General features: G+C 39.5%; 1 protein-coding gene across 1 annotated transcript in view; it reads right to left on the bottom strand.

The window, feature by feature from the left end:
- Nucleotides 1-948: 948 nt before the first annotated feature.
- The window catches only part of Tfpi2 (tissue factor pathway inhibitor 2), a 13,255-nt gene continuing 3,144 nt past the window's right edge, over nucleotides 949-11,059 (bottom strand). Inside the window, exons 2-6 of the mRNA XM_010603495.2 lie at nucleotides 8,633-8,721; nucleotides 4,908-5,130; nucleotides 3,848-4,027; nucleotides 2,133-2,303; nucleotides 949-1,766 (exon numbers count right to left, since the gene is read on the bottom strand). Of these exons, the coding sequence (XP_010601797.1) occupies nucleotides 1,687-1,766; nucleotides 2,133-2,303; nucleotides 3,848-4,027; nucleotides 4,908-5,130; nucleotides 8,633-8,721 (743 nt within the window). The 3' untranslated portion in view covers nucleotides 949-1,686. The remainder of the gene's footprint in view (nucleotides 1,767-2,132; nucleotides 2,304-3,847; nucleotides 4,028-4,907; nucleotides 5,131-8,632; nucleotides 8,722-11,059) is intronic.

Here is an 11,059-nt window from a genome sequence, read left to right as displayed (position 1 = left end):
AGACAAATGATCAAAATACTGTTTTGGAAAGTCACTGAGAATAAATATATATCTTTTGTGTAATTATGACACTATTTTAGGTAATTTGAGTTTCATTGTTTTGTATATTTTTCGAACCTCAAAGAAGTTCTTTTTATTCATTTTTGTTCAATTTTTATTTCAAATAATGTAAAATATTTATATGATACAACTTAAAATAGAAGGGACATTCACATAAATTTCATCTTATACCTGTCCACTTTTTCCTTCACTCCCTCCCTCTATAGGAACCTGCTTGTCTGTGTTTTGTTTTGTTATGATTTGAAACAAAGTCTTGCTATGTAGTCCTCCTCGGCCTTGAATTCACTATGTAGCCCGAACTGAGCTTACATTAGAATCCTTCTGTGTCAGCCTGCTGAATGCTAGGATTACAGTTGTGTACCACAGTACTTGAGTCTAAGTAATCATTTGGAATACTTTCATATCTCCTGTGATGCTGCTGCTGCTGATAATGATGCATGTATATTCATGTTATTCTGGGTCTCTTTTAATGTATTCTTAGGGTCAGGTGATATCCATGTATAGATAGTTTACTCATTCTTTATCCATATTTTTTAAACCAATCCCCCATTTTGAGCTGCTAGTTGGTTTCCATCCAGTTTCCAGAATCAAACAATGTCCTCAGGCATACATCTACATGTCAAACATCTATTCTGGGCCTGGTTTTCAGTGAGGGTTGCTCAACCAAAGGGCAAATGTATTTGTAATTTTGCCAAGTAAGAGGCAAATTTTGCCAAATATATACAGAAAATTTTAGAAGTCTATTGTAAAAAAAATACAAAAACTATCTCACTGTAATGGTCCTTTTTATAATTTATAATGATTCTAATAATCTGTTGGTAAAATTTAAATTATTGAATCATATTTGTTGTAGTCTAAAATTTTTAATAGTAAAAAAATTTTAACAACTTTATTGGTTTCCACCCCATTTTGTCTTAGAAAATAATGTAATAAGAACTTTTGAAACCATCTATCTATATGTTTACAAACCTACACATGTGAGTGAGAATAGATAGCTTTGGAAAAAAAAAAGAGGTAGGTGTAGATATAACTCCCCCCCCCAGGACATTTTGACAATAAATTTGCTAACTTTTTAATTCAGTCAAAAGCATTTTATTATACTTTAAATATGTCCCCTTACTCATCACGCTGCATTGTGACACAACAGATTGAAAGCAAAGTTAGTAGATCTGCATATTGGATTGTTTTTCAAAGTGTTAGTGAATCTGCAACTTTGTTTCTTTGGTCAGAAAATATAATCCAACTTTTAATTCATAGTGACACATATTTGCCAGCTGTTTATGCTCATATATGTTAAAAGTACATAATTATCTAATGATATTTCAGGTATGATTATCTGCAGAAATAAAGACTAGCAACCCAAGAACTGAATGAGTCATACTTTCCTTTATATCTTATGCACTATAATAATTCAAACTCATACACAGTGAATAAAAAAGGAGAAATTCACATTTGAATATCAGGTAGTTATGTATAACATATGCACAGGTGAAAAAGTAACTTGTATCAGTAAAAAAAATTGGTGAGTGAATAAATCTCTTATGATTTGTTTTCTCATTGTGCCATATTCCACAGATACAGTCGTTCAGGAAATAAGCATTCACAAGACGACATAGAAGAAAATTCTTAAGATCTCTTCCTCCAAGATTTTGGCCTTTTAATTGAAAAGGGAGGCTTTTGTGTCTTCCTTTTTCCCCTCTTGTAGGCTAAAGTCAACAAAATAGCAATCAATATTTTATGTTTTCAGTCTGTAGGCTTAGTTTTAATCACCTTTCTTCATGATACTTATAAGATTGGCTCCTCTTTTTTTTCTGACTATGAAGTCAGCTGGACTCACTGTAAACTCAGTTGATAACATTCTACCTTTAAAAATACAAGGTTCTCATTTTTGTCCACTGTATCTAGCCCGTACAGGCATTTCACACGGCAGTTCAGTATGTAAGGGCTATTTTTGTAGCATTAGTCTAGGAATGGGAATTTCTGATTAGTAAAACAGGTACCTAAAATATAGCCTTATTTATTAATTATTTTTAAAGTTTGTTTAAAAGTTGAATAAAAGAAAATTTCATTACCTTTTTCACAAACTCGTTGGCAATCCTTCAAGTAGGAGAAATTATTGTCATTCCCTCCACAGCCAGTGTAGTTGAAGTCCTCACAAGCTTTGCGTCTCATATTAAAATAATAGCGAGTCTCATTAGCAAAGCACGATCCTCCATCTCTTGGACTGTAGCAAAATGATGGCACTTTATGAAAAAGAAAATAAAATTGGAAATGCTATCATACCAAATTTAATAAACGGTGATGACCGCTGAAGTAACTGAAGAAATCTAATCCCATACAAACCCCATTCTGAATCCAACATCCCTGGAGAAGGTGTACCTCAAACTATAGGTAAGCTTACATGTTTTATTCTGGTAATTCTAATTTTTTATGAACTAGACCAAATACGTTCTGGAGATGTCTTTTATCCTTTCAACATGAAAATTTTAATCCCCTAAACCAGGCATGGTCGTGTTAAGATGGGCTAAGTTTCAAAGGAAAATGCAAATATAATTCAGTAAACTTCCTTGTGCTGATAGTTTTATGTTAAATGATTTTATTAGCTCTTCTTGCTTTGTTAATCAAGAATATACATATGTGATTACTGAGTCCAACCAATGGAACTTTTACAACTACACATACTATGTGATATCTTCAACAACCATCTCCCTATTGGTTGAAGATTTTGCATATTTAACAAGATAGCAACACAACTTAATCAAAGTCCCTTCCAAAGCAAAACTTCATGGTTTGTTGAACTTTTTTACTTTGCCTCTGATGTGTCCGGGGGAGATGCCAGTGTTATATCTCTCCCCAAAATTCAGTACTGCCCTAGTAATTTACCATTTCAAGGTTGGGGGTTCTACAGGCTACAGATCTTTTAGTAATTTTCAATTACTAAAAATTACAAAACCTAATTAAATTCTTAAGTCTTTATATATTCACTATCTCATATATAAAACATTCCATATAAACCTGAAGTCAAGACTTTCATTAATGAATACAGTAATTTTTATGTAAAAATTGAGAAGATCAGAAATATTGGCTGAGTATCCCTTATCAGAGTACTTGGAACAAAAAATGGTTTGGATTTCAGATTTTTTTCAAATTTTGAGACATCTATACATATAAGGAGGCATCTTGGGGACTAGACATTGAGTCTAAACATAAAACTAGTCTATGTTTCATGTATACCTCATACACACAGACTAAAGGTATTTTAAACAATAGTTTTAGGGTGTCTGTATTTCACCAGTGGCCTATCATATAGGGTCATTTGTGAAGTTTCCTCCTTGCAGCATCATGTTGGTGCTCAAAAATTTACAAATTTTGGAGAATTTCCAATTTTAGATTTTCACACTTACGATGCTCAACCTATAGTTTCTAAGGCAACAACACAAAAAATGAAAGGCAGCAAGACTTGAATAACGGCATTGTTATATCCCAACCCTGAGAGCTTGGGAAGTCATTAACTTCCAGTTTGTAGCTTTACATGTAAAAATGGGACACACTACTCCCTCACAGGGTGATAGAGTTATGATTGATATCAATTACACGTGAACATAAAACATTTTAATTTCACATCAAACTACTGACTTCTTTTTGAAGCACTGGGGATTATACTTGGGGCCTTATGCATGCTAGGCAAGCACTCTACCACCGAGCTACATCCCTGAACTCCAAGCTACTTTTTCACACAAAAATCTTAATAGAAAAAAACTGATATAGTACAAAAAAAAGTCCTTACTTTTCTTTGACGCACAGAAGTTCATACAAGATGCTTCATCAGGGAACCGGTTCATATTGTAGGGACACCCACCAGTTGTGAATTTCTCACATCTCATGGTCTTCAGATCGAAGAAATACTCTGCACTGGACTTGCCACACTTATTCTTACTGACTTCAAACCTACAAATTTTGGGAACCTCTAAGACAAGAAGGACAATAAAATACAGTTAGTCAAAAGTACCGCTCTTACTATTACTTTCAAAGCTTTACTGAAATTTCAGAAAGCGATGAAAGAGAAGTATTCACAGTTGCTATTAGATTAATATAAATTCACCAGAATTAATCTGGTGAATTACCTCGGTTTGACTCAGCTGTGACATTTCTTCCACCTCCAGTGGAGTCACTGTTGTCTGTTTATACATTTGAAGTTAATCAAAGCTTATTTGTAGTAATATGCGTTTCTTCTTGGCTCAGTTCCTTAAATGGCACAGCCCTTTTATAGCCTTGATTAGATTCACTTTTAAAAAGTAAAATAAATCACAGTATTGTGAATATAATATTCTTACACTAACTCAAGGCAAATTTAGGTCTCCGGACAAAAGTAAAGTTTCATAATGAACTAAATCGCCTTTCAAAAATAAAATCCACATAAGTAGTTCAGATCAATGGACAGTTGCCTGGAACAAAGAGTATGTTCTCAGGGACAGAAAAGAAACACAGATTTGGAACTAGCGATGAACACAGAAAGGCACTTGCATTGCATCTTACACAGTACCCTCTTGCACTTACTATGCCCTGTGGTTAACTAACAGAAACAAAACAAAACAACTTGGCCAAAGTCGCCACAGGCTTTGAATTATGATAAAGGTCAGGCAAGAGGACTGTGATAGCGGTTGTAGATTTGCGACTACTTTCAGGAAAGCCGAGGCTGTCTGCACACTTGAAACTACTCAGGCTAAAACCAACGAGAGAAAAAAAGTAAGCCAAAACAAAACAAGCCGGGACCCGCACCGTTAGCAAAGTTCCCCGAAGCCCCTTGGGGAGAAACAGCCCTCAGAGAGCACGCGAGGAGCGCTTACCCCGGATCATCCAGCAAGCTTCATCGCAGGCCTCCCAGGTGGCGAACTGGTTGGCGTTGCCCCCGCAGCCCCCGAACCTGAATGCCCGGCAGGTCTGCGTGTACCTGTCGTAGTAGTAGCGGGTCACCGGGTCCTGGCAGAGCCCTGGTTCTGGGGGCAGGAGGCAGATCTCCGCCCTGCTTCCTGCGGGTGGGCAGGGAGGGAAGAAAGGGGTCAGACCCAGCTCGGAGAGGGAGAGGGCCGTGCAGCAGCAGCGGGATCAGGAGCGCCGTCCAGCCTCGGGCCCGCAGCTTTATGGGGCGCGTCCTGCCCACCGCGGGGCGGGCGCTGACTCACGCCCTAGGCCAGGAATTCCCCACTGCCTGCAAGGTTGAACGGCCTCACGAGAGTCCGGGATGCCCCAGAGGGCCTTTGTGTCCGATGGGAAATAGGCAAGTTCCAGGCAAAGGACCTGGGGGATCAGGAGCGCCGTCCAGCCTCGGGCCCGCAGCTTTATGGGGCGCGTCCTGCCCACCGCGGGGCGGGCGCTGACTCACGCCCTAGGCCAGGAATTCCCCACTGCCTGCAAGGTTGAACGGCCTCACGAGAGTCCGGGATGCCCCAGAGGGCCTTTGTGTCCGATGGGAAATAGGCAAGTTCCAGGCAAAGGACCTGGGGTTGCTCAGTGTCCCGGCTCAGCTTGTAGCAACACTGGGAGGAAAAGGGGCCAACATCTCGAAGGGGTCCAAGTCCCTGTGCCTGAGGGCCTGGAGGAAGCTGGATGTTGTGGGCCTGCCTGAGCCAGTTGATTGCATTAGATGATCTCTCTGTGTTTGAGATTTAAATGTGTTTATACGAATACACATATTTCAAGTGGATTCTAGTACAGCATACAATTTGGTGAATTTTGATAACTGTACGCCTACCACTCCAATCAAGAGTCCGGCATTTACACACCCACCACCCCCCAGTTCCCTCATACCCCCTGGGACCTGATTCTTCCACCTCTAGGATGAAGACAATCAGTCTTCTGAGTTCTAGGACCATGGATAAATTGTGCCCATTCCTAAGCTTCACACAAAATGGAATTGTAAATAGGTACTGTTTTCCATTTCTTTTGCTCAACTGCTGTTTTAAAAAATACACCCATGTCACTGTGTATCAGTGGCTCATTCCTTCTCATCAGATATATGAACGCACCCCAAACAACCGGTTGTTGGCTATGAACATGCGGTCTCTAGTTTGGGGCTATGGATAAAGGTGCTTTGTGAAATTTTCATGAGCCAGGTAAAATACAAATCACCACATGATTAATAGTTTATCTGGTGTGAAAAGCTAAAAGTGTAAATAAGATCCAAGTTGTATAGCTGACAATGTGAAATAGGAAAAGAAGGGCTAGAGGTGTGGGGGAAGTGGGAAGGGGGGAGAAATAATGGAGAAGAAAAAAATACCAGAAAAGGGAAAAATGGAAACAAAGTCTTTTTGTAAATTGGGAAGGGTGGAGGGGGTGAAGGGAGGGCTGGGGAATGGGGAAAAATAAGAACCAAGACCTGTCACGTAAAGGTACAAGATCCCAATAATGAATGTAACTGTACTGTATACCTAAAATGTACCAATAAACTCAATCAAGAAAAAAAAACTTACCACATTATTTTCTAGAAGGATCATACAATTTTATACCTGCACCAGGAACACACGAGTGTGGCATTTCCCCTTTTCCAGGTGGATCACCAAAGTCCAGAGAAGTCCTGAGATTGGACTGAATCAGCTCCCTCTGTATAGATCCTACTATCAGTACATCTGTTAGAATTTATTGCTCATTTGACTTAGTAACCTGCGATCTACTTTTTGTTTATGGAAAAATAGAAAAATCGACATTGAAGTTCTAGGGGAAATATTACAGATAATTTTGAAGAACATTTTAAAGTCTTCTTTTGATGTCTGTGTCTTCCCTTTTCCCCAGCCTTCTTGTTCTATTTGACATTTCCCAGAGAGTAATGACTTTTCCTGGGAATAGTAGAGGGGGTTTAAAGAAGTTCTATTCCAAGTTTCTGGACAACCCTACAAAGTACAGGAGACTTCTAGTGGGTCAGTAGTTGGGAATATTTTGCAGATCATGTCCCCAGGGCTTGATGTCATATTATAGAAACAGATTTCCTGGGGACTGCCCTGGAAATGGTATCAGATTTGATTACCAAATATCTATGACTAAGAATGACAGAGCTATAAAGGTAGAGCAAATGTTTATTCACAAAGGGAGGAAGAGGTTGGTTTGTGTAGATTAGTGATTTCCATGCTGTGCTGTGCTCGACCTAGCCCATTTGGGGCTGTCACTGAATGTAAAATTGGGAGGAGATGGACACAATCTACTCTGCAAAGTTAGAGCCACTGTGAGCCAGTTTCAGAATATCAACCCCTGTGACAGTCAGCAGGTTTTGGAACAATACATTCATAGGGGAATCAGATTAGACCCTCTAGTACCTTCCAAATAGTATCAGGGAAAGTTTAGCATTTAGCCAGGATCTTATTCCAGAAGAGAGTTAACTTCAAATTCTCCTATTTCCATTCTTCTGAATACAATTAAATATATCTCTAAGCCAACTAAATAAAATCCAAGGAGTGACCCTGAAACACATTTGTTATACAGCATTGGCAATTATCATTTCTCTTTTTTGTTCCCAGATACTGGACACCTTTTGACCACCTTTTGCTCCTTATATTAAAAAAAATGGAGTTTTGGCATCCATGGAGAAATTTTAGGAAATTTCATGTTGTGTTGGGGAAATTGACTTGGGAGTCAGAAGAGACCTGGATTTTATTGCTTGCTCCTTTGGATAAGTCCTTCAAACTGTCTAAGCCTCAGTTTCCTTCTCTGTAAAAAAAAAAAAAAAAGAAAAAAAAAAGAAAAGACCTAATGAACCTAATGAAATAATAATAAAAAGACCCACTGCACAGATGAGTTGTGAGGATGACATGGAAAGCACCCGAGCATTCAGAGAGAGTAATTCAGCTCCTCATGCAATGCAACAAAATCTACCTGAGTCCTCTTGTAGTTCAGTTCCCACTGAAGACCTTGGTATATTTTAAAGATAGCACGTCATCTCCAGTCAGAAGAGAGCATTACAGACTGGCCCTGTGGGGCTGAAACTTGTGACTTTGCTCTCATCAGCAATTCTCCTCAGGGGAGGTCAGAAGCCACCCCTAAGTCTAGAAGGGGTCACACCATTCAGCCATCATTTTATGGTAACTGATTCTAGGGCCTCAGTGGCAAAGCTATGGCATGATTGCCACAGCCAGCTGTTTGTTATCACTGGAAGGTTTGCAAGTTTTTCCATGACTCTTCTAGAGTAATTCAGAGAGATCTCAGCCAGAGCAGAATACTTAGTTCACTCAGGGCTCTAGTGTAACCCAAGGATTGGAAATATGATTGGGGAAAAAGCAGGACTCTTCTTCTTTCTGTGATGTAGACTCTGTAGACACTGGCGGATATCAGTGCTCAGAGAGATAATGCAGAAATGTTACTTTCCTTTCTTTTTCTGTGCTGCATGAGGTGTGTCTTTAATACCTCTGATCACTGAGGGAGAAAGAAGAATGGAACAAGAAAGATAGCTGAAATTCAAGCGAGCTTATCAGGAAGGAAATAACTCCTCTGACTGAGGAACATTGGAGTGTTCTTTATATCCACGGAGAAGACTCCTTCTAGGGCAAAGGGAGTCTAAATTTGCCGGGGACCACTCTCACTTTACTGAATTGACGTGAGAATCATCTAAGAGGAGCAACGTGATCTCCGCATCTTCCAGAGATATCATGGTTCCCTTTGTGTGGAAACCAGTACCTAGGCCAAGAAGGAGACCAAGAAAAACAGTTTCCTATTCAAGTCAGTGAGAAAGGCAGGCAGAAGGGGTAGAGAACCGGGAAAGACAGTCTCTGGGCTGACTTGTCATTGCTATACCAAGTGGCAGTCAAAGTGGCTGTGACAAGACAGAAGCTTGAAATAGTTAGGGTCCTATAAGACACAGTATAAGGCATGGATTTCTTATCATTTGGATCTGAAGAAAGCTATGGATATGTTTATTCTACAGAGGTATAAACGAGACCGAGGATGATCAAAGGACTGATCACGTTCCCTCACTATGGCTGTTTGCCTCTTTGGCATTCATTCTTGATTCTTGGTCCTGTATTCCTTCCAATGAACTCAGGTCTCTTTCTAGTGTACCAAGATCTTAGAGTAGAGTGCTAAATGTCAGAATTAATAAACAACGCAGAAGTTACAGAGTCTGGATCACCTCTGCATGTGAGGTCTTTGCCCCTGGTCTTTCTTACCTTCCCCTTCTCCCCACAAATGGACGTGCAGTTAATTTGGATCACAGAGCCTCATGAAGCATTTGGTATGATGGTCCATCCACTGAGAGCCCCATAGGCTGAGCAGTTGACCAAAAATTTATGGAAAGGATTGCAGCAGATGGTCGTTCTCTCTGTCAGACCCCTTAGGGAGAAGAGAGGCCTGTGTGGTTCATGAGTGAATGATGAGAATTAATTGAGTCCGGCGAGTTGGGAATACATATTATGTAACAGTCATTTAAGGAGTTACATTGATAACTCCTTAACAAACAGAGCCCTTACTGTCTCTTAGTTTAAGCCCTGTCAATATAAAACTTGAAATGAGTCCAGCTGGCACTAAGGAGGAGTTTACACATCTGCTAAGAAAGGCATTTCATCTCTCTGGGAGATAAACCATCACAAAGGTTTTGTTAAAGTTTAGGCAATTGCTGCACCAACTAGGCACTTTTCTAGCAAATTGGGCCAGGCAGAAATTTGGTTTACTCCAAAGCCCCCTCTGTCGGACACCGTGCATTTGAAGGCGTTATGTAATGAAGGAGCCACGGGAAATACCATGTATTACTAATGTTGATAGTTCTTGTTCTCTTTAGAGAAAGAGATAATGGAGTATATAACGTGTCTCTCTCTTCATTCTTTCATTTGCCTAATAAAAATAAGCTTGTTTAAATATTTAAATCTATCAAACCTTGTCTTAGATATTTGAGATACAGAGATAAACGCATTAGGGATTTGATAGAACAAGGCACACAGATGAAAAATTATATAATCCTGTTAGAGAATAGCGTTCTTACTGCAACATCAAATACATGTTGCAGGGTCATGGATGATAAAGGAGGAAGTGTGCCAAGCTCAAGTCAAGGTAGTAGCTAATCCAAGAAAACATGTATGTCACTATGTCTCCTCTGTCCTCCGTACTCAGTGCATCAGTCCTTTGCCTAGTTGCTTGGATTGGTTGTTTCAGGTCTAGAACTCCAGAAGCACATTGCATCTATGTGAAGATGGCAGCCCCTGTTCTCTCTTCCAGGAGAATGTTCGTTCATATACCACTGTGCCCATGCAGCATGCAGACCATCTTTTCCCTCATTCAAGTTACCACATTTTAAATTTTATAACACACCCAGAATATTGGGACACATTTTGAACTACTTTATCCAAGGCTTCCCAGGAACAGCACAGCTACTCCCTATTCATGATTCTAGCCTGGGTTACCAGGCTGTTACAGAGCATGAAATGTCAAGAATGGGGAAAAGTAGATACATTTTCCTCTAATTCCTATGGAGCATGTGACCACCTCAAGAGCAATAACAATACTAATAAACAATAAAGTTATTGAGGTCATTGTGTCTTGACTTCAGTAGCTCAGCAGGTGCTTCACAGTAACCGTTTGAGTGAGATACTTTGTTCTCTACAATTTGCAGTCCCGAGGCTTTAGGTGGACATGTGACTCCCCCAAAGCTGTGTGGCTAGTACGACTACTGCAAGTCTTCAGTCCTTGTCTTCACTCGCTGCATGCTCATCCCTTGTTTTCATTTTAGCAAATGCTAAATTTCGGATCCTTGTATAGATGTTGAATGATTTTACAAAAATGCTTGAGACAGAAAGTTTAGAATCGGGGACTTCTTTAAAAATTTTGGAATATGTGCATACATAGTTACTTCTCGGACTTTTGGCTAAGGTCAAGTGTCCTATACACATACACAAGTGTAGTAATGGATATCTATAATAACACCACAAATGTTGTGTCAAACTACCTTCTAACTATGTGAATAGAGTATATATGAAACATAAATTAATTTCATGTTGAGACTTGATAGTTATTTTTTGTATATATA

This window comes from Fukomys damarensis, unplaced genomic scaffold, assembly GCF_012274545.1.
Source record: "Fukomys damarensis isolate Sample0158 unplaced genomic scaffold, DMR_v1.0_HiC HiC_scaffold_4, whole genome shotgun sequence".
Lineage (NCBI taxonomy): Eukaryota > Metazoa > Chordata > Mammalia > Rodentia > Bathyergidae > Fukomys > Fukomys damarensis.
Note: the sequence above shows the minus strand (reverse complement) of the source record. Positions and strands in the feature narration are given on the sequence as shown.